Source organism: Lepidochelys kempii, chromosome 6, assembly GCF_965140285.1.
Source record: "Lepidochelys kempii isolate rLepKem1 chromosome 6, rLepKem1.hap1, whole genome shotgun sequence".
NCBI lineage: Eukaryota > Metazoa > Chordata > Testudines > Cheloniidae > Lepidochelys > Lepidochelys kempii.
In genome coordinates, this window is record NC_136385.1 from 94,508,382 (window position 1) to 94,532,480 (window position 24,099).

General features: G+C 45.2%; 1 protein-coding gene across 6 annotated transcripts in view; it reads left to right on the top strand.

Annotated features, from left to right (window-relative positions):
• Positions 1-24,099, top strand: part of NRXN3 (neurexin 3) — a 1,346,778-nt gene that overhangs the window by 595,875 nt on the left and 726,804 nt on the right. For all 6 annotated transcript variants that reach the window (XM_073349326.2, XM_073349320.1, XM_073349317.1 and 3 more), the window contains one exon: positions 22,542-22,661. In XM_073349326.2, coding sequence (XP_073205427.1) covers positions 22,542-22,661 — 120 coding nt within the window. The remainder of the gene's footprint in view (positions 1-22,541; positions 22,662-24,099) is intronic.

Below are 24,099 nucleotides of genomic sequence, written 5' to 3' on the forward strand. Positions count from 1 at the left end.
TGATGTGTCCCTCTGATCAATTCCATTCGAGAAGGATCTATCCCAAAACAGTGAGGAGACAGAGTGCAAACTCTTTGGGTGGATTTTCAAAAGTGCTCAGCATTGACTTAACTGCTTCCACTGAGCTCTACAAGAGTTTGATCATTGATTTCATTGGGAGCAGATTTATGTTGATGCTGGGCACATAGGAGAATCCAGTCCTCTGTGTCTAGACTCTGATCTTCGGAGCCCAGAGTGAGCAGGGTTTCTGCCCAGTTGTGTTTCCAGTGGTGTAACCTCTCCCCACCCTTCTTATTTCACATCTTCACCACCCCTGAAATTATAGGTGGCCAGCATCTTCCCTGAAGCTGTGGGTTCACTCTCTATATGGGATCAGCCTTTATATTTACCACCTATATTGATTGTAAAGGGGCCTGTCCCATATCACCACTAAATAGGAATTTTATTCCCATGGGGAATGTGACAGGGAAGGAGTGTGGTTTATTATACTGGCTCTGCCACTGATTCCCTGTGTGACCTTCAGAAAGTCACTTCTTTGGATACATGATTCTCCTTAACATCCTGTGCTAAATCATTGTGTAACATTATTATGCAATGATAAACAGGTACCATGTTCTATCCCACAGGTGGCTGCATTTCAGTGGAGAATAAGTCCCTTATCTACCTCACAAGGGGTATTGTAAGGTGCTTTAGGATAGTTCGAGATAAATGCTATTTATAGGAGGATAATGGATTATTTCTCTAGCACCTGAGGGATCCTAAAGCATTCTGATATGCAGCCACCTCTGGGATAGAAAGTGGCAGGTCTTGAATAGTGTATAGAAATGCTATGCCACAGACCTGAAAGTAAGAAGAACTATGTATCTAATTGACATTACAGGGAGGAGTTTGGTAGACAGAAAGAAATTACACAAGCTGGAATTTGACCAGGGTAGCAGAACAAATGTAACCCACTGGTCACTTTGTGTTACATGTCCCTCTCAGTGCCCAACTCACAAAAGATATGGGTCTGTTTCTGCCCCAGCTGCAGAGCCTCGCTCTTTAGCTCAAGCTGTAGTGATTAATGATCTCGTCTCTAGAGGTCCATGGTTCAATCCCCTTTTGGTTGGCAAACTCTGCTCTTGTGAAATGCCCCAAGAGAGCTTCACACGTGGCCAAGCATAGGTACATTTCAACCTCAGGATGGATGCTTCTCTGTGAAACAAGAACCAAGGCATAATTGAAACTGCAAATAGGCCTGTGAAGCTAAAGCTTCTGTTTTCTGTGCCCTTTTGCTGAAGACTGAGTCTAGTCTGTTGTTGTTTACACAAGATCGGTTGACAGCTGTTCTCTGATCTCGTAAAGCTCTGGTCAGTGCTAGGCTGGCAGCTCCTGTTTTCGTGGAAGGTATTTAGCCAAGCTAATAGCTTTGCTGCGCTCTGTTGTGAGGAATCTGTCTCTGGCTGATGTTTAACACACAACCTGTGTGAGAGTAACATCATACTGTGTGTCACTTGATAAGGAATGGCTGTAGCCCTAGTGATCTAGGCAAGTCTCATCTTTATCTTTAATGTTTGCTGGAGGACCTACAACATAGACCGCAAAGTCACAAAATATTGACTAGGACATCAGCTATAGTAGAAATGATCTTGGCACAAATTGGAGTTGTTGGGCCAGCAAATTAGCACTGTGAGCCACAAAAGCTTTTGTATGGGTTCATCAGATTTAGAAAAACAAGGGGAAGGCAAACCGGACTGCTCTGTTGCTCATTACAAGGGCTTGGGGGCTCAGCTCTATAAGTGCCTACAAGACAAGTGCAAACTACTACACTTAGGAAGGAAGACTCAAATACAAAATGGGGAATAACAGGTTAGGCAGCAGTACTGCAGAAAAAATACAGGGCTTATAGTGGGTCACAAATTGAACATACCAGCCACATGATGCAGTTGCAAAAAAGGCTAACATATTGGGGTGTATTTACAGGGGTGTTGTATGTAAGATAGGGAAAGTAACTGGTCTGCTCTACTCACCACTGGTGAGGCCTCAGATGGAGTACTGTGCCCAGTGTTTGGTGCCCCACTCTTAAGAAAGATGTGGCCAAACTGGGGAGAGTCCAAAAGAGAGCGATAAAAATGACAAAAGGTTTAGAAAACCTGATCTATGGGGAAAGGTTAAAAAACTGGATAAGTTTAATGTTGAGAAAAGATTGAGGAGGGGGACTTGATATGTTTTTCAAATCTGTTTAGGGATGTTATAAAGAGGATGGTGAATTGTTCTCCATGGCACTGAATGCAGAACAAGAAGTAATTGGCTTTGTCTGTAGCAAGATTTAGGTTAGCTATGAAGAAAAAACTGTTTAACTCTAAGAATAGTTAATTACTGGAATAGATTCCCCCTGGTGCTTGTGGAATCCATCACTAGAGGTCTTCAAGAACAGGTTGGACAAAAACCTGCTGGGGTGGTCTAGGTATACTTGCTTCATCATGAAGGGATGGACTAGACCATCTCTTGAGGTCCCTTCCAGCCAGCCCTTCATTTCTATGATTCTACCAAGTTCACAGTGTGAACTTGAACAATCCCCCTGTCTGCTGTGGGCCTCATTGTCCCCATCAGCACTGGGGTGGGTATACGCTCCTTGTGAATAGACAAGTATGAAGTGCAGTTCTGTCTTTTTAAACCACTTTGAGGTCATTGAGCGGCAGGCACTAGAGATGAGCAGAGTGTTGGAATTTGGGGAGAAAATAAACATTCCGCATGTCACCACCTAGGAATCTCCATGGTTAGAGCTCCTCAACCACCGACAGTGGGCTGGGAGCATGGTATCCTTTCTGAGAGATAGGAATGGCCTGTTTTACTCAAGCTGCATCAGGCAAACACTTGGAGTGGTATAAGGCTCCAGAGGAAGGGTCTCTGTACTGTGGGGTCTATATGGGAGAAGTAAAATTGGGAATGGAGTGAAAATGAAGAAAAGTATGGGATCTATGAGGATAACCCTCCTTCAGAATAACCCAGTAAAGCCTCAATGCAGACTGAGGCTTGGAGCAAGGGGGCACTTTCTCCCCTTTGCTGCCTTTTGAGCTGACATGGGTCCAAAACCTCTTGCTGAGCACTTTATCCATGGAGTAACATCATTGAAATCAAGGGCTGAATTTGTCCCACAGTGTATAAGAGTCAAGCTGCAGTGCACTGATTTCCACAATGACCCTAATATAAGCAAAGCTCTGATTTGGGAAAGCACCCTGAGCGTGACCCTTGCCGTTAAGCCTAATGAGTAACTGGTATGTTTGATGTGTCCTGAGGTCATTTTCAGTGCCTTCTTTCATTTGCCATGTGTTTTCCTGCTTCTCCGTTTCCCCCACCACACACTTTGCTCCTTTTGCTAAACATCACAGAAAAGAGCAAGCAATTATTGTTTGGCTAGAGACTGAGTGTTTCCTATACTGCTGCTCAGGATATTTTGCTCTTGTGATGGACTTCCTTCTCTCTTAGCCCAGCTTAATCTCTGCCAAATCCCACAGTCAAATCATAATTTTATGCTACGTACCACAATGTATAGTTAACCTTTGGAATTCACTGCTGCATGAAGTACTTGAATCAAACAGTGGGGCTGGATAATTGAATGACCAGTACATCTGACGTATGGAGAAGCATGTGAGCAGGGGAAGAGGGAAGTTAATCAAATCTCATGCTTGTAAACTGATCACTGGATGGTGTCAAAAAGGATTTCACTCCTCAATATCTCATACCTGATGAGGTGAAGTATGGTCATTTTTCACCTTTCTGTAAAGCATCAGGGATTGGCCATGTTGGGTTGGGGGTCTAGTTGATGCAACAGTAATGTAATGCAGCTTGGCAACACCTCTGTACTATATAACATTGTATTCTGTTGGCACGGAGAAAAGTAATTTCACAAATCCTCCCTGAGAACGTCACTGCTGGACCAGGTGGGAGGAAGATGAGGAGCTGGGCAGCAGGAGAGTCCCCATTTGTTCTACACAAAAGACTGTTTATTGTACTAAGTGGCAAGGGAAAAGGCCTGGAGAAATGAGTTAAGCTGTCCCTCTTCATTTGAGAGACTTTTGGAAATGTTATGGGTCTGTGTAATGGAGCTGCTCTGACGGGGGAAAAATGAGAGTGGCTAGAAAGGGGAGGTAATTGCCATCTCGAGTCTTTTCATGGACTGTGGCTTGTAAAATGATAGCAAAAGTTCAAGATGTTAAACTTTATTGGAACCACAGGAAACTGCACATTTGCTTCTAGTGCCAATTCCGATTTATAGAGCAGTAAATGTAAAAGGAGAAGGGGAAGGGGGAAAAAATAACACTAGCCAAGTTTCAGCACTAGCTCTTTAGTAGCTCTTATTCAGAACAATAAGCCAGAAAGGTGAGTGAATACTTCTTATCCACCCATGAGAAAGGCCGGTGTTATGTCAAATAGTCTTGCCACAGGGATGGCTAATAGAAATGTGTAATTTGGGATTCCGGAGCTGCTCCCTGTCCCCATCCCCACCCCTGTTTCCATGCTGAAAGCGAAAACTAAAAATCAAAGCTGGAAACATCAAAAATCAATGTGGCTTCTCCGTAACAGGGGTGCTCCCTGTAGCTGGGGAGAACTCATCTTTATCCACCAGTTCAACGTTTGGTGGGTTTTCTTTGTGCTCCTTTATCTGCGTGCAGCTTGGTCCTAGTTCTGTCTTGGTAACACCACGGTTTTCTCTGTGTCATGTATACTGCTGCAACTGCCAAGAAGTAAATGGGCCACAGAGACTGAACTGCCCTCTTTTCTCAAGTGTGTGTGGGTTTCTTCCAGAGCCGGGTGAGGCCCCGGGGAAGGAGGTAGCATGTGAAGGAAGCTTCCACTGTCACTTCACAGCCAGTTCCAGGCCCTGTTGAGGGGGTGAAGAGTATGTCTGTCACCAGGACTGTCAATCCTGCATCGTTCACCTATCCTACATTCACTTTAGACAAAAAGACAATGGGGAGCTGCACTCTGAGGAGGGGGAGCAGCTTTGCTTTTCGAGCCTGAATCCGGATGTTGCAAGGCAATAAATCTAGTCCTAGCTCACATGTTAAACGTCAAATAGATTATTTTTTTATTCTAATGGATTCTAAGTATTTCTTAGTGGGGGGGGGGGAGGATAAGGTGACCGCTGAAATGATCAGTAAACACCACAGGGGGTTGGGAGTACTTTGTGTAACTGGTAGTACATCATAGGATGCTGCTGTTCTGTTCTGGTTTTTGTGTGTATGTGTGTGTGAGAGTGAAATATGTTTTCCCCTATCATCAGTGCTTTGTTGTCTGATACAAAACCAGGCAGCATTCTAGTGTGATGGATTACGGCAGCAGTGGCTACCTGTCTTCCACCTACTCTCCCTGTGTCTGTGTTGTTTGCAGTGCCCCTCTTGTGTGTGTTAACCATGCCTGTAGGCTGTGTTGGTTACACCAATTGCTTTTGTTTGTTTATTTTCAGTGATGTTGTTCTGGTTTATCTGCCTTTTTACTAACCTCTGGTTTATTGTTTTTGCTTTTTCTGTTTTTTTGCTAACAAAGTTGAGTTGACCAAAGCTGACCTGCAAGGTAGAGAAGGTTCTTGTTCCCATTACCATTTTGGACTGAAAGATGCCTTTTGTGTAACCTCTAGTGCCTTCCATTTAGATGCTGTCACACCTCTGAGACAACAGGAAGGGGGCTAACTCTCAGTCCCTCTGGGAGTGAGGGTGGGCTTGGGGAGGAACGCAGGGTAACAAGGAGGGTGTTTTCTGTAGCTCAAGAGGTTTGACTGCATCGCAGACTGTGAGTATCCATAATTTTGCGGGTTGATTTCCTGAAATAGTTAATGATTGTTCAGGATGAAAAGCTACCACTTAACAGCTGGTTGGTAAAATACAGATGGCCATTAGTATTTTACAGGACAGAAGGGCCAACTTGGATTCGTAATTTCAGCCCCACTTAGGGAGGAGAAGAGATGGTGAAGGCCATTTTGATGATGCAGACTTTGAAAAACAGAGAGAGAGAGAAACATTTCTAATTTTAATGAGTTTGGAAAAAAGTCTTTTGACTTTCAATTTAGAAAACTCTCTGTTAGCAACAATTAAAATCACTTAGTGGTATATGGCACTTTGTAAACATTAATTAAACAAACACGCAGATATTGGCAGCAATTAGTACTATGGATCTCAGATCGAGTCTGATCATTTTTACTTGATTGTTAGAAACCTTGAATTGGATGGTTCATCAATAAGTATCATAAAGTATTTAGGACCATTTCCTACTGTTTATCCATGCATGAAACTCTCATTAACATCTGATATTATCACTTACTGTTTATTAAGTAGGAGAGAGCAATCAATGGGGTTGAAAGCTACAGAATGTTAAAGGAGGTTAAAGATGAGTTGGGGTACCAAGAGTTGGCCCAAAGGAGGTCATTAGAGTCCTTTGTTGAAAATGATGTCAGTGGGGTTGGGAGGGAGGAAACCAGGTTTGAATGGGATCCAGGAAGTAGTTCAAAAAGAGACATCTGCCTGTATTTGTAGCCCATTCAAGGAGCTCAGAGGTGAAGGGATAACAGGAGATGGGTTGGAAGATAACAGGTGTGGGCAAGGATCATCTTTTAAGGATGCTTATAAGGAACTGGAAGAGAGGGTGTGGTTGAAGGTACACACACACATGAGCGCGCATACACACACACACTGCTTCCCCGTGGCAAAAGAGAAAATCCTGGTTATTAAACTATAGCAGCACATTTGATCCCACTGTGACCAGAGCTGCTCTCCAGTGCTGAAAGTTCCTTGTCTTGAATGACTGTTGTACAAAAGTCACAAAGGGTTCAAATTTTTTGCAATGCTTACAGAGGTGATTGTATGGGAGAATACGGAACTAAGGCAAGACTTTCTGAGTGCATTGAGCTTTGGTGAGCTTTCAAGAGCCTGGTGGAAAAAGACAGATTTTTCTTTGCTCATAAAAGCTTTGAGTTATGATTAGGGCCCTACCAAATTCACAGCCATGAAAAAATGTCATGGACCGTGGAATCTGGTCTTTTGTATGCTTTTACCTTATACGATACAGATTTCATGGGCGAGACCAGCGTTCCTCAAACTGGGGGTTGCAATACTGCCACCCTTCTATGCTGCCTTCAGAGCTGGATGGCCGGAGAACAACAGCTGTTGGCCAGGTGCCCAGCTCTGAAGGCAGCACCTCACCAGCAGCAGTGCAGAAGTAAGCGTGGCAATACCATACTATGCCACCCTTACTTCTGCGCTGCTGCTGGCGGCAGGTCTGCCTTCAGAGCTGGGATCCAGGCCAGCAGCTGCCGCTCTCTGGCTGCCCAGCTCTGAAGACAGCCCTGCTGCCAGCAGCAGCCCAGAAGTAAGGTTAGCAGGGTAGCAGTACTGCAACCCCCCTACAATAACCTTGTGACACACACACCACCACCCCAACTCCTTTCTGGGTCAGGATCCCTACAATTACAACACTGTGAAATTTCAGATTTAAATAGCTGAAATTATGAAATTTATTATTTTTGACCATGAAATTGACCAAAATGGACTGTGAGTTTGGTAGGGCCCTAGTTATGATCTTCAGCTCCCTGAGCAGGCAAATCTGAAACTGCTGGAGAAGGGAGGACATCAGCCCCACAAGCGGCAGCAGGGAGTAACAGTGACTTCTCAGGTCAGTGAGGATGTAACAGTGCTCGGCTCTGAAGTAGGGAGTGCTGTCAAATTCCCTTTTGCAAGAGCCAGAGTAACTGTATTATGGTACATCAATAAATGAATGAGTAAAGGATAGGAAAAAGTGGAAGACCCCTAAAGGAATGCACAGGATCCCCTGTCTCACTCAGAGAAGAGAAGAGGTCTCAAAATTAAAAAAAAAAACCATGGAGAATGTACATCAAAGCTCTGTAGTGGCGAACCCTGAAGCCACAGTCTATAGCAGTTCAATCACTTCAAAAAAACTATGCCTTGTCTGCTAACTTAACCCAGGTTTTGATTGTGGGGTGGAGGGAAGAGGAACAGAAAGCGCCTTTCACACCCTCCTAGTTAGAGACCAGAATAGTTGGGGGTCTTTGGCTTCCACTCCCCAGTTGGGGATGGACCAGGCACTCTGTACAGTTGGAGTGCATGGTCTTTTAGAGGTTGAGATTAGAGGGTGTTAGATGCCACCCCCAGCCTTCAGCACTCTGTGCAGCTTATCTCCGAAGTGTGTTTGCATGAAGAGTGGAGAAGGGAAGAGGACATGTGGAAATGTGTGGAGCAGAGTGGGACCTCAGGAATACACGGAAGTGTAGGTAGCTTCAGAGCAAAGCTGCTCTGTGGCCTCCACTGAAATGCAGCTGGGAGGTTTGCAAGCTCCTGCTGACATTCCCACATCAGATACCTTGTGGTTTCTTAGGCCTCAGTCTCTGTCGCCCTCTAGTTATTCTGCCAATAGCTCCTTGTGCCTATATAGGCTACAGGTTCCATTCACCTGTTCAGGTGGGTGCGTGACTGCTGTTGAAGTGGATGAGAGCTCTGAGCATATTTCTGTGGCAGAAGAGATCCCAAAGTGCATCAGATTATGCAGAGGGTGACCTTCAATGCCCAGGAGTTAAAGGGCTCTGAGCAGTGATGAAGACTCACTCCATATTAGGCCCAGGATTAGTGAGAGGCCTTAAGTCGTCCCTTGTGAAACCCTGCCATAGGGATATTTGCCTTTCAGATACAGAACACTGGGCATGCTGAAGCTTAGCAGGAAATGGTATCTCGACTGCATGAAGTAGTTTTTCAGTTTCAGGAAACCAACCTTTTCTCTGTGAGTTTGGATACCTCAGAACACTCATGAGCACTAAAATGTCATGAGATCTGCTGGCACTGTTTCTGGACTGCTTTGATTTGGGGTGGGGTGGAAGGAAGCCAATTAACTATACTTTTGTTGTTCACACTCAGCACTTTCAGTCTTTTCTCTTCGTCCCCCTCCTTATTTTGCTCTGAACTTCTGTGTCTGTTTAATGTGGTTCACTTCCAACATCCCTCCCTCCACATCCCCCCCACCCCCCTCGGCCACCTGACATATTCCCTTTTATGCAGCTCAGTTTTTGTTGTGCAGCCATTTTCATTCACACTCACCCAGGGCGTGATCTCCTCGAAACCTTCTCGGGATGCTGAGCGCGGGAGGAGCAGGGCTGTATGTGTTAGGGTCTGTGCATAAAACCTATAAAGTGGGTATAAAGGCATTCTCCATGGGGCAGCATTACTGCTAAATCTCTCTTGTCACTGTGAGTGGAATGTGTTTTCTTTGGGTGAGTTGTGTTAACGGGGATATTCAGCTTAGCTTGTCCTACTCCTTTAAATTTCACAGCCAAGCGCATGTGGAGAACAGAATTTTCTGTAAGACTCAGCACCCACAATGGGGGTCAGGTGTTTAGAGAGCTCAGCTCCCATTAAGGTACCTAAATACATGGCCAGGTTTGCTCAGCATGAGGGTGATTGAGTCCTTGAGAACAGGAGTTGCTGGGCGCTGAGCACTTCCTGGCTCTTTAGTTAGGTGCTCAAATGGAATCTGAACTCATTACAAAAATCCTCTGCCAGTTGTGGGTACTGAGCACTTTTTTGAATATCTGGCTCTGTTTTTAGGGCTTGGTTTCAGCCTGCTTGGCTAACATAGCTGTGTGGGATTTCCTGATTTATGCTGTGTGTGAGTCCAGGCACAGGACCCGATTGTGTCTGCCTTGTATAATTGTTTACACGTGTGCAAAGTGGGTATAAAATGCCATCGTTGTTATTTAAAAGTGTTTTACACCCTCTTTGCACAGGAGTGACATAGTACGAAGTGGTGGACGATCGAGCCCCAAATTGGCTTAATTTATACGTCAAAAAGATGTGTTTTTTTTTCTTAGTTCACATATGATTCGAAACCTAAGCTTGGTTCTTTCAGCCTCCTCCTTAATCCTCAGTAGGAGTGAGCCTTGGTTTGGAATTAAACGGCCTAATGTAGCTGATGCCTGAGGCAGAATCCAGCCTTGCTGATTCTCCCAGCATGGTATTGGCCCTGCATGGTCTAAACAGAGTGCAAAACATAGGCCTTTGTTAGTAAAGTAAGATGCAAAGAGAAGCGGGGGCAGATTTCTTGATTGATGAGTAAGATGATGATCTTATTACACAGTTCTTGTTCGAGTGAGTGCACGTGTCCATTCCACTTCAGGTACATGTGTGCCCGGTGCACTCTTGTCAGACTTTTCCCCCTCAGTGGTACGCATCAGAGTGGTACCCCTCTGCTGCCCCGTGCTGATATGAAGGGCGGAGCCACCCCCGAACCTCCTAAAAGTTCCTTCTTACCACCCATGACTGTGGGTGGAGCATCTTATCTTGCCATTGCAAGTTTTTTCCTTCTATTTGTATAGAGTTCATACCTATTGGTACTAGCTTAGTAGTTGATGGTGTGTTAGTGATAGTTATAAATGTTCTTTCAAGTGGTTTTTTTGATGCTGTGGTTCCTGTTCTGGATACCGTTACTGGTGCATGCCTTAGTCACTGGGATTCAAGCCCTGCCACTCCTGCAAGAAACCGATGTCAGTGAGTGACCCCATCTCCGGTTGCCTGAAGTGTCTCAGGGAGTTGTATATCAAGGATCAGTATCAGGTTTGCAGGGACTTTAACCCTAGAATGAAGAAAGACAAGGCAGCCAGACTTAAATTGCTCCTGATGGAGACAGCTCTGTGCCTACCATCAGAGCCTTCCCGCTCACAACAGCTGCCAAGCGCTTCAGCTTCAGTGATCAGCGTGCTGCCTATGTTGGCTGAATGCCAGCACCAGTTGCCTTCCCTAGAGCTGAAGAAGAAACATTGCAAATTGGCTTCCGAGGTCAGTGAAGCCTGGCAGGCACGTGGACAATGAAAGAGGGCATTCAAAGCTGAGGCACTCCACAAGGCAGTCATCTGCTCAGAAGGGACTGTCGACTACGGCGCCAGCATAGGCACCATCAAGCTCATCAGTGCAGTCTGCATTGACCCACCAGCCAGAGGCTAGCCCGGTCCTGTCAACTCTGGAGGCTTAAGCTGCAGCAAAGGACTTGTTGAGCCTCTCAGTACTAGTGTCACCAATGGTATAGGAGTACTCTCATCTGATACTGATGGCTGCAGGTCAAACTCTGCCAGCCACTACAATACAGCAATCCGAGTGGGAAGCCAGTGATGATGTGTCTGGTATTGTTGTCCCAGAGCTCCAGACACCAATCACTGGCACTGACAGGATCAGCCCACCCATTGGTCAGAAGAAGCTGATCATCTTAGGACCTGGATGTTGGTTCATACATCTCGCAGCTATGTCACCTGCCTTGCTGTTCCTCTCTGAGGACTTACCCAGCAGGGACCACCCTGGCCAGGATTCTAGTCTAAATCCAGGTCCTCTCCACACCCAACCCTCTGCTGCATTAAGTAGGCCTGAAAAACCATCTTGCTAAGTACACCAGCAGATGATGCCCTGTACTGGGCTTGTTACTGAGCAGTAGGATGTTGCTCAGGTGAATCTCCCCTTGGGTGGACCAAAAGAGGTTCCATCTCCGTCAACTTTGGCTTCGTCATCTTCATTGCCTGACACGGCAGTAGTTTCGGAGGGTTCCTCACTCCCACCTGATGATTATAGAGCTCATCAGGACCTTTTAAAAAGATTTTTCGATATCCAGGTGGAAGAAGTTCATGAGTCATCCTACAGCCTGGTTGACGTTTTAGCCACGGCAGGATATTCTCAAATGGCGCTTCCAATGAATGAAGCTATCCTGGAGCCCACCAAAGTTCTGTGGCAGACTTCATCTTCCCTTCCCTCCCCCTACCCCCACCATCAAAGTGAGCAGATCACAAATATTATGTACTCTCCCAAGGGCTCGAACACCTGTACACCCAGCCCCTTCTGGGGTCTCTGGTGGTCTCAGTCACCAATGAGAGAGAGCACCAGAGGCAACAAGAGTCTACCTCAAAATTGAAGGATGCTAGAAAACTCGACCTGTTTGGCTGGAAGTTCTGTTCGATGGCTTGCAGGACTGCTAATCAGTAGGCATTGCTGGGGCACTATGACTTTAACCTCTGCTCAGTACATTAAAATGTAGAGACTGATTACCAGAGAATGCAAGACAAGAATTTCTTGGTTTAGCAGAGGAGAGTAAAATTAGCGGCTAGACCCTCATTTCAGGCAGAGTTGGATACATGGATGTTCACACCTCCAGTCATCAGGTCTCCCTCAAAAGATCCAATAGACCATACCAGACCTGTCTTCTGAGGCATCATCATGCTTTTCTGACCTGACAGACAGGCTGCATAATCTGAAGTACTCCAGGGCATTGCTCAAATCTCTGGGCATTTATATACCTGTCCCAAAGAAAAAGGAGTTTGTCCTCAGCAGCCACACCGCTATCCTGCATTTATGCTTTGCCACCAGGACCTAGGGAGAAAAAACAGCCGAGGTTATAGAAGAAGACCTCCCCATTCTTCTTCTGTAGCTGCTCCTAGTTCCTCCTGACAGGAGTTCTAAGCAAACTTTTTAATGTTTGTCGAGGATAGCACACCAGCTTTCACAGTTTTTCACACAGCTTTTTCAAGGCTTTCACCAGCCTTGCCAACCCTTCTGTTTATCAACCAGCTATCCCACTACTTACGTGCTTGCTCTCGAATCACCACAGACTCGCCAGTTCATTTCTATCCCCGTTTGCCAACCCCCCTCCTTATACCTTTTCAAGTACCACTCTGACAAGGAAGCTCTCCTCTGGGAGCTGCAATCTCTCCTCCCGTTGGGAGCTATAGAGGAAGTTCTGCACTTACTCAAAGGGAAGCCGTTTTATTCCTGCTAATTCCTGATCCCAAAAGGAAAAGGAGGCCTCAGACCCATACTGGATCTGTGACAGCTCAACGACGAACATCTGAAAAAAATAAAGTTTTGCATGGTCATGCTGGCTTCCATTATCTCCTCCCTGGATCCTGGTGACTGGTATGTTGCCCTCTACTTAAAAGTAGCATATTTCCATGTGCCAATACAACAGAGACACAGAAAATTCCTAAGATTTGTGGTCAACTAATGCCACTACCAATTTGAAGTCCTACCATTTGGCTTGTCCACAGCCCCACATGTGTTCACAGAGTGTATGGCAGTGATGGCAGTGTTCCTCAGAGAATCAGGAATTCAAGTGTTTCCCTATCCGGACAACTGGTTGGTGACAGGCTGGTCCAAGACTCGGGGGCTGTTCACCGTGACTGTCATCCAATCCACTTTTAACATGCTGGGCTTGATCATCAGTGCAGAAAAGTCAGTCCTGTCTCTTGTACAAAAAATAGAGTTCATTGGCACTGTCTTGGACTCTACAGAAGCCAAGGCCTCCCCCTCCAGTTAAGATTCCAGATGATGCTGGCCATTGTTTTTAGACTAGAAAGCTTCTCCCACCATGACAGTGTGAAATTGCCTCAGGTTTCTGGGGCATGTGCCCTCATGTAGTCCAGCATGTCAGATTCCATCTCAGGAAACTGCTGGGGTGGGTGGCTTCAATTTGCTCACCCATTCATCACCCTCTAGACATGGTGCAAGTGCCCACTCAAATCCTGGCCTCTCTAGACTGGTGGACAAACCATTCAGATGTGTGTGTGTGTGGTGCCATTTGCTCCTCCTCAGCCAGCTTTAACCCTAATTAAAGGCTTCTACCCTAGGTTGGGTGGGGGCTCATCTGAGTTCCCTGCAGACACAAGCTTTGTGGTTTACACAGGATTTAATTCTGCATATAAATGCCAGAGAACTGAGGGCCATTGTCAAGTCTTCTTTCCCCATATCAAAGGAGGAAGCCCGCGTGTATTTAGAGACAATATAACAGCTGTGTCCTATATGAACCAGCAAACAAGGGCCCAGTCGACGCTGCTGTGCCAAAAGGCAATCAGACTGTGGGACTTGTGCATTGCCAATTCAGTCAGTCTCAAAGCATCTCACCTCCTGGGTGTGAAGAGAAATCTGGCAGACCAGCAGATTATTTACCAGTCACAACAAGTGGTCTTTCCATCTACCCAGTTGATTTTCCGGCTGAGGGGGACTCCCTGGTAGACCTCTTTGCAATGAAGGTCATCAGGACTTGTTTTGTTCTCAACAAGATCACAGCCTGGTGTCCCTCACGGATGCTTTCCTGTTGTCCTGGACAAATGCTCATGTACTAGTTTCCTTAAGTCCCACTCATACCAAGAGTATTGTTGAAAATCAGATAAGACTATGCTGAGGTCGTGCATCAATTCTGTTCTCCCTCTAGGTCAAAGCTCCACTGACTTTCCCACCAGATCTCTCAGGATCACGATCGCCTCCTCCACCCCAACCTTCAGGCCCTCCTGGATGCTCCATGTCTAATCTCCCAGGAAGAGGTTTGTTCAAAGGGAGTTTCAGGTGTACTATTTAACTAGTAGAAAACCATCCACTAGGAATAATTACCTGGCTAACTGGAAGAGATTCTTCCTCTGGTTCCAGCAGAAGAGGGTTTCTCTGGTCCAGTCTCCACTACATCATACTCTGAACTATCTCTTTTTCTTAAAACAACAAGGTCTGGCCACTACTTCCGTCAAGATTCATCTAGCAGCTATTTTGGCTTTCCGCACTCAAAGTTGATGATTGTTCTGTTTTTTTCCAACATTGTGTCAATAAGGTTTATGAAGAGTCTTGAAAAGTTGTACCCTCAGAGGATCCTGTTTCCCCTTTGGACTTGAACTTGGTGTTCTCAAAACTAATGGGTCCTTCCTTTGAATCTCTAGCTACCTGTTCTTTGTTACATCTCTCCCTGAAGGAAGCCTTTTTGGTGGCAATCACCGCTGCCAGGTGATTAACATCTGTTCCTCCATATGTAGTCTTCTACAAAGACCAGGTTTATCTGCATCCATATCCAGAGTTTCTTACAAAGGTGGTTTCTCACTTTCATATCACTCAGGCAATATACCTACATTCTTTCCTCCCGAAGACTCATACTTCTAAAGATGAGGAGATACTCTATACTGTGGATGTCAGGAGAGTGTTTGCATTCTACTTGGACAGGCTCATACAGTTTAGATGGTCCTCAGAATTGTTTGTGCTAGTTGCACACAGGATGAAAGGTCTCCCAGTCTCTTTTCAAAGGATCTCATCTTGGATATCCTCCTGTATATGCTTGAGTTATGACTTGGCCAATGTAGTTCCATCCAGCAGAGTACTAGCACATTCAATGAGATCACATGCAGCTTCTGCAGCCTGCCTAGCTGAAGTGCTTGTCCTACACATTTGTAAAGCGGTAAAGTGGTCTGCAGTGCATAACTGTGCCTCACAGTATGCCATCTCTCAGCAATCTAGAGATGAGGCCAGATTCAGATGCGTGGTTCTCCACTCCTTATTCAGGTAGACTCTGATCCCACCCCCAGATGGGACTGCTTATGAGTCACCTGAAGTGGAATGGGCATGTGCAATCACTTGAAAAAGAGGAAATGGTTACCAGCCTGTTCTGTAACTGTTTGTACTTTGATATGTGCATTCGACAACCCACTGTCCTTCCCCTCGATATCAATGTGTCTCTGGTAAGAAGGAACTGAAGGGGGTCAGGGGCTTCTCCGCCTTTTATACCACCATGCAGTAGCATAGGGCAGCAGAGGATGCGTGCACCACCCCGATGGGTACCTCTGAGGGAAAAGTCTCTGACAACAGGGCACTGGCACATTCACCTGAAATGGAGTGGACGTGTTTTCAAGATGTGTTGCACAACAGTTACGGAACAGGTTAGTAACAGTTTCTTTCTTTTAATAAGTGCTGGGGGATGGAGACCGTTTCAGTTTAGCGCCTCATGGCACTAGCAAGATGGACTTGCTTTTGCTTCCGGTCCAGTTACAGGTTTTGGGTTTTTTTTTTGTCATGAAACACCCATCAAGTGGGGCGGGGAGGGGCTTCTTACATGGGTAACTTCCCCATCCCTTTCCAACCTGTTGAAGGTTCAAGGGAACAAGATCTGAACATCAGTGCATTTGGAGAAATGGGTGAAAATGGCCATCCTTCTAAGTCGTCTTGGCATCCAGATTGTGTTTTACCCTGTCAATTCAAAGGAAACAACATAGTCAAAAATAGCACACCTACACTGATGTGACTGGATTTTCAGGGAGGGAGGGAGGTGTGACATGCAGGATCAGGAATAATTTATATAGCTTCACTGTCAGTGCCAGGTATGACCAAAGCACAAAGAGCTTTATGATTCTGCAACCGTCATTTAAAGAAACTGAATTCCTTAGGTGACTCATAAGAATAATAAACACCTTTCATTGCCTTTCATCCCAAAGCGAAATGACACAGCAGGAATTGCTTCACTTGCTAGTGAAATGCACCTACGTCTGGGATGGAACATGGTAGGTTTAACAGCACACAGAAACACCAGCAGACACTTTAGATTGGGATGGGGGGCAGGGAAAAATCACTGAAATTTCAGGAGAAATGTAAGGAGGCAGAAAGCAATTATCCAAAGCGGAATTTGGCCAGGAGTGCTGGGCTTGTTCAACCGGACGGTGACTCTCTTCTATTATAAGAGGGTGGAAAAAAGATGACTACAAAAAACATACATCTGTCCAAATAGCCCCGATGAGAAATAAAAGCCTGAATTCTCAACTGTGAGAAGGGAGGACTGTCAGGGAGCCAGTTGCAGCTGCCTGAGCCACTTAGTAAATTAGAGCTGCAAGAGAGCGGTTGAGGGACTCTTCATGGACCTTACCCCAGAAGAGGATCCACTGTAGCAGCGCTCTTCTCTGTCATGCCACATCCCCAGCATGCCCTTCTGTCCTCTTAGACCATGCCCAGGGTAGGGAGTAACTGGAACAGGACATGCTGCATCTTTCACATTTCTGCTGTTTGGACAGTTTCCCTACCCAGGAGAAATTCTCCATGGTCCATCTCTGACTATTTTAAGTTCACTTTGCGCCCCTTACACAGTGCTAAGTGGGCTCAGAAGGCCAGAGAATCCAGCCTAAAATATCAGTATAAATACTTCCAAGAGGAAGATGGCAAAAATGGCCAAGGTGCATGTAAACTCAGAGAAAAAATAAGAGCAAACACACAGCTTACCAATTAGAATGTATAAACTTTCATACACGTGAGAGATGGACCAACTGCTGCTGGTGAGAGAGACAAGCTTTTGAGCCACACAGAGCTTATCTTCAGTTCTGGGAAAGGAACTCCCACAGTCACACACAAATGTAAAGTGGAACAGATGGTTTAGCATAACTAGGTAGCACATATTGTAACGGACCATGCAAAGTAGAGTGGCCTGTTAACACCTTTGCAATTATAGGCTAAAAAGAGGGGGTTAGTGGGTTAGAGTGTGTTGTAAAAAGCCCTAAATCCAGTGTGTGTTTCCACCACAACTTCAACCACCCCCAGTTCACCTCCATTCAACTCTCTCTGGAACACTCCCACACTAGCATAAGCTCCCTGGACACTACAATCACCTTCAGCAACGGAACCCTACAGACAACCATGTACAAGAAACCCCCAGATCATCTCACCTACCTTCATAGATCCAGTTGCCACCCCAAACACACCAAGAAATCTGTTCTCTACAGTCAGGTGTTCAGATACTCCAGAATATGCTTTGAGGAGAAAGTCCAGGATATACACCTTAACACGCTTAAAACCACCTTCACCAAACAAGGATGCTGCACCAGAGAAGTAGATTGCATCATGCAAAGCCCTCCTCCCCGATTCATGGAGAGAACCTGCTTCAATACAGAAATAAAACCCCCTCTGACCTCACAACCCTAGTTGTCACCTACCACCCCACACTGGAACCCATACAGAGTATCATCAAACAATTACAACCCATACTCGATGGAGATCCAGTCCTTAAAAAAAAATCTTTCCAGAACCCCCACATTTGGCCTTCAAACAACCCCCCAGCCTCTCCAAGCTCATCATCAGAAGCAAGCTCCCCACAGATCAGGACACAGCAACTCAAAGCTATAGTAGACCCTTCCAGAACAGCAGATGCAAAACCTGCAGATATATATCCACGTTGCTACAATGATCAACACCCCCCACAATACACCTTTCAAGTTCCATGGATCCTACACATGCCTCTCACAACTTGTAGTGTACCTCATCCAGTGCACTAAATGCCCCAATAACAATTATGTGGGTGAAACCAGAGAATCACTATGTTCTTGAATGAACTCATGCAGGAAAATGATCAAAAACACTGTTTCACCTTTGGGTGAACACTTTTCACAGAACAGTCACTTCATATCTGACCTATCTGTCCTCATCCTCAAAGGAAACTTGCACAACACTTTCAAAAGACAAACCAGGGAGCTTAAATTCATTACTCTGGTAGATACTAAAATCATGGACTGTATAGAGACACTGCATTCATGGCTTATTACAACAATCTGTAACCCATTAGGTCCCTCTTTTTATGCTGTGACTGCAGAGATGTTAACGGGCCACTCTACTTTGAATAGTCCCTTACAATATATGTTATCTACTTATGCTAAACAATCAGTTCCAACTTGCATTTCTGTGTGAATCTGGGAGTTCCCTTCCCAGACCTGAAGAAGAGCTCTGTGTGCGAAAGCTTGTCTCTGTCACCAACAGAAGTTGGTCCTCTTGTCTCTCTCTACATCTGAGAGATGCAATTATTTGTAGGGCTTCTAGACTAGATCTAAAGCTTTATTTTAACTGTACTTATTAGATGCTGTAAATATCTCCAAAGAAATTACATTAAAAATGGAGCTTCTGACACCGTGTGGAAATCTTTGGCAACATGTTATTTATAACCAGTTCTGCTGCTCTGTACACATAAATTCTGCAAAAAGAACAGGAGTAGTTGTGGCACCTTAGAGACTAACAAATTTATTTGAGCATAAGCTTTCGTGGGCTACAGCCCACTTCATCAGATGCGCCTCCGATGAAGTGGGCTGTAGCCCACAAAAGCTTATGCTCAAATAAATTTGTTAGTCTCTAAGGTGCCACAACTACTCCTGTTCTTTTTGTAGATACAGACTAACATGGCTGCTACTCTGAAACCTGTCATTACATAAATTCTGTATCTCTGCCACCCATCCTCATCCATTATCACTGAAAGGCAAGTGCCTGAAAACAGGATTTTGGGGTTTATAATCCCTCATGTGCTCCTGTTGCTTTCCTTCCTAGTACTAACCCCCCGTGAGTACCCTGTTAGTTGCTCTGGACGAAGTTCTGATGTCACAAACAGAGGATTATGATACCAGACAAGGACTGTAAGCAGCAGGAGCAAATGAACTCTCAGACAAAAGGCTTTTGTTACCACGTAAATGTCCCATAGTACTAAGGAGAGAGGCAAGCTATAATACCCTAGATCGGTGCTGTGCCGTCACAAATGACTTTAAATCCAGCAGATTTTCAGGCTTTTTCTGTGAAGTGTCATGAGGATTTTAAAATTCCTCCTCAGACTATCGTCATGGGCTATTTTATTTTTTCCTCGCTACTTTTAAGGCTCGATCTGCATTACATAACACCCATGTCATGGTTATTCCCTGTAAAATGCAGTTAGGAGACCATGTTACTGTGTCCTTCAGCTCTCCCTGTGCCCCCACTGACTAGTGACTGCCTATTTTTGGTACCAGGAAGGGCATGGCTCAGATTCCCAAGTCATTACTGATACTGCTGACTCAGCCTCTTCCCAGGGAGCTTTCTTGTCCCTCCTCTCTGAAGCATCCCAACAGATGTTGTCCCCACTGAATGATCTTTGCTGCCAAATCCATTTACCTGAAATAAGTAAAGTTTCTTGGGGTAGTATGGAAAGTGGAGAGAAAAATGACAAAGAAAGGCTAATTAGAAATAGTTAGCTGCTAGGTAAAGCTGCACTAGATGGGTGCATCATTGGTGTTGTGGGAATTTTAACAGGATTTCTTAACTTGTCTGTAAATTGCTCCAAGAGCACCAGTATTTCACAGACAACAGGGTTTGGGGTTAGGCTAGGGATGGGGTCTGGGTGCTTTTCAGTGTCCTGAAGTACAGAGGAAAGGTAGCTCCCTTTGACACCCCACCCCTTCACCTCCTCCTCTGCTTACTCAGAAAATCTTAGGCAAGAATGACAGCCGAGGATCTATTTCAGGTTGTTAAACTAACATCCCCTCCTCTGTGTGGGTCGGGGTAAGTCTGAAGTGGGCATCAGATCTCCTGTGCAGCCCACTTATGTCTCTCTCTGTGTATCTATATAAATGTGGTGTGTGTGTGTGTGAGAGAGAGAGAGTGAGTGTGTGTGTGTGCGTGTCGTTCACGCACGCACTCTCTCTGAACACTCACACATGTACACATGGTCAAATTTTGTTCTCCGTCTACATTGCTGAAAATCTGGAAGAACTCCATTTGCATGCACCAGGATTTATGCAGGTGGAGGTAAAAACACACACACACATGCGCACCTAGCTGCATGTGAGAGAGAGAGAGAGAGAGAAACCCCTTTCTTCCAAACCTGGAGTGCCCCATTTTCCTGTTGTTGTTACCCCCATTCCATGGCTGAATTCACTTGGGCACTTTGCCAGACACGGAGATGTTTGCAACCGAGCAGCCTTCATATTTTCCTGAGGCTTTTTTGCAGAGCAGTTTGGATTGTGACACAAACTCAACATTTTTCTGCTGCAGTAATAGCTAGTTATACTCCCGACATGCTGCTGTTCACATTGCTCTGTCAGAACAGTAGGCAGCTACTGGCACTTCACCAACAGGCAAGTCTAAAGTGGGACGCCTGCTAGAGGGGCAGCCAGAAAGGCCCCAGGTTTGTCCCAGGCAGTCAGTCAGAAAGCTTGACTTTTAAATTTGCCCAGTGAACCCAGTCCATTCAGGGAGGGCACAGCTGCTGTAAAAGAAGCAAGACGGGATCCCTCTGCCTGTGACAGCTGAGATGTGAAGTGATTAGGAGAGGCTGAGAGAGAGGGATTCCTGGGGTGGAAGGCAAGCATATAAAGCCCAGAATTCAAAGATCACTCAAAGTCAAATGGATCCATTCTATTTTCATGGTAGGGAGCAAGATCTTGTGGTTAGAGCAGGGACCGAGACTCAGGATTCCAAAGTTCTATTCCTGCCTAAGCCACTTATTTGGGGTGTGGTACAGGGGAAATCACTGGGGTCACATTTTTCCATTTTGGGGGAATGGGGAAGGAGGAGGCTGAAGCTAATCACCATAAATCATATTTAGGCACCTAAATAAGTGCTCTGCTTTTCAGAGGTGCTGAACAGACATAGGATCCTTTGAAAGTGATTGAGGTCTCTCAATAGGGATTTAGGTACCTAACTCTAGGCCAATATATTTGAAAATACTGGCCTCGATCTCTCTGCACTTCCATTATCCTATGGAGCAAAACGGAGGAGACGATACTGACCTAGCCCATTGGGGGGCTGTGAGACCAACTTAACTGCTGTTTCTAAAACACTTTGCAATGGAAGGTGCTAGAGAAGGACAGCTGTCTTATTTAGTTGTTGTTCCATGGTTCTCAAGGTTAGCCCAGTGATGACTAGTTGGACCTTGGGCAGCCTGGCTAGTTCATCATCTGTCCACCTTCACCCCTTTTTTCTTTTCCAGAATACTACAGGATAAGAATTATATAGAGCCACCTATTCATTGTTCCAAGAGAGAGAGACTGTGTATGTGTTTACATGTGTTCGCATATGTGTGATCATTACTGTGAATGAGCAGTTTCGTCAAGTGATCAAAAACGCAGCCGCCTCCTCCTGGTTAGACCAGTAGGAGCTGAACTCCTTTATCCTGGTAACCACTCTTTGCTTGCCTTATGTGTGTGTGTCACACTAGCAGAGTATCTCTGACAGGATTGCAATATGAGACTGTCCCCCAAAACAGTCCAGCAATGAAAGCATGTTTTTGGTTGGCAAATGCAGTCCAAAAGGGAGAGCTGAAAACTCTTCATGCTGAAGAGTTAAACCGTTCAACCAAAGTTGCCCATTTTCTGCCCATTTGAAGGTCTTAATAGCAGGTTCCCTGATGGCCCTACATAATTTTCTAAAATGGGACAGCGTGCAGTAACTCTCACCTTTAATACAAAGGAGCAGCCTAGTGAGAGTGCAGGTTCCAGGTTGCAAAGTTTCATCTTGATCTAAATGGCCAGGTCACTTGGACCAAGCTGAAGCATTGGCTGCTGGCCTCGTGCTCCCTACAGCCTGCATCTTTGTAACAAAGAGGAAGGGCAGCCTTCAGACCAACCTGCCCAATGGGCTACCCTTGCTTCAAATGAAGTGCCACTGTCAATGAGTCAGAGAGAGAAAAGACCAGGATAAACATGGTGGCTCTCCTCCTCATTGGCTGAACACTCGCCAGACTAAGCATTTCCGCTGAGCCTGCATAGGAGGGAATATGTTGTTGTTTCACTCCTCCTTTCTGTGGTGTGTCACTGGTTGCTGTTTGTTGCTGAGCGTGCAGTTCTCTATGTGTTCTGTTTACCCTGAATTTCTGTTGCATGTCCAAGAATGGAAAAAGTGTTTGGGTTACTTTTTTCAATACTGCATGATGAGGATGATGAAGCAGAGCTACCAATTGACCATTCTTCCTGGCTTTGTCTCATGCTTTCCTCCATGTCCCATTTCCAGGACCAAGTACCACCTGCCAAGAAGATTCCTGTGCAAATCAGGGCATCTGTAATCAGCAATGGGAAGGTTTTACCTGCGACTGTTCCATGACTTCATACTCTGGGAGCCAGTGCAATGACCGTGAGTGCCAGCTTTTCCTGTCTGGGACTTAGTAGGGAGTTGGGTGTGTGTTGCGGGGGATAGAAAACAATTAGAGTGGGTACTTCCAGAACACAGCTTTCCCAATAGCAAAGCCAAATCATCTGCTTCATAGAAAGAAACTTAAAAGGCTGGATTCCTTGAAGCAAGATCCAGTAGATTCTTTTCTCTTTGATCTAGTTTTAATGTAGTCCTTGCTGAATGTGCATTTCCTGTTTTCATTTTTACAAAGGGATCTAATGACAATGACCACTGAATGTCTGGGTTTGAAGAAACCGGCATAATTACATATGCTGGGTAATAATTAGACTTGCACAAAACTTGGCACGTTTTGGTTCATATAGTTTTGTGGTCAGAGTCTTGTTTTGGGTTTGTTTTCATCTCAATCCCTATGACAAAGTCGTACCCCCCAAATGAAACCACTGAACATCACTCCACTCCAAGAATAGCAAGGATTCTTGAAGTGCTGGCTTTCTGTAAATATGGAGATTTGGGCTCTGATTACTGAAGTGCTTGGTTTAAAATTGGGATGGGCGATTAAATGCGGAAGAGCAATGTAGTTGTATTCCTTCAAATGTTGAACTGCCTTGTTCCAAGACATTGAGTGTTCTCCCCTCATCAGATTTGCCCTAAAGCCTCTGATTAATAATGAAGTTGAAAAAATTGTGAACTGTGTGTAGATAATTTCCCCTCCTTCAATAGCTTTTGCTGACACCTAAATGAAGCAGCTGGGTTCAGCACCATCACTTCCAATTTCCTTTATTTTACGAAATACAGTGTTTTACTGTAATGGTCCAGAACACAGGAGTAAGTACGGCATTATGGGCCAGGACTACAATACATACAGTATTGTGCTGAATTTACTGTAGTGCTCATTCATTTTGAGTGAATACTGCAGCTAGTACAGTGCTATGCGCTTGAGTACTCTGGATCAATACTGAATCATGATGATGATTTAAATATGCACATTTACAGTATGTTTTTATTAGAGTTTAAAGGGATGGCTGATTAAGTATAACTAGTCCCACCAGGTACGAGTAACATTTCTACCCTTGCCCACTGGAACTGTCTGACCAAACCTGTGGGACTGAAATTCTCCTCAAAGAGAGTATCCTCAAAAGTACAACCCTCCCCCCCTTCCTCTCATGGGCTGTGAAGCTTGGCCTTCCACAAATCAATGAGAGCAATATTTGGCCCTGGGTGTCTACCAGTGTTCTGTTTGAAAAGAGATTCACAGGATTGTCTGGGCCAATGGGCAGGTAAGCTCTGAGCTCGGGCTGCATAGCAGACACCATCACTATCTCCTTGCCATACTGACCTCTCTCCCCATAGTTCTCCACTCTTTCATAAAATGAGCAGTGTAGCTCCCTGTTTGTCACATCTGGTTGCTAGTTCCCCACTTTTGAGCACTGCTCTGTAG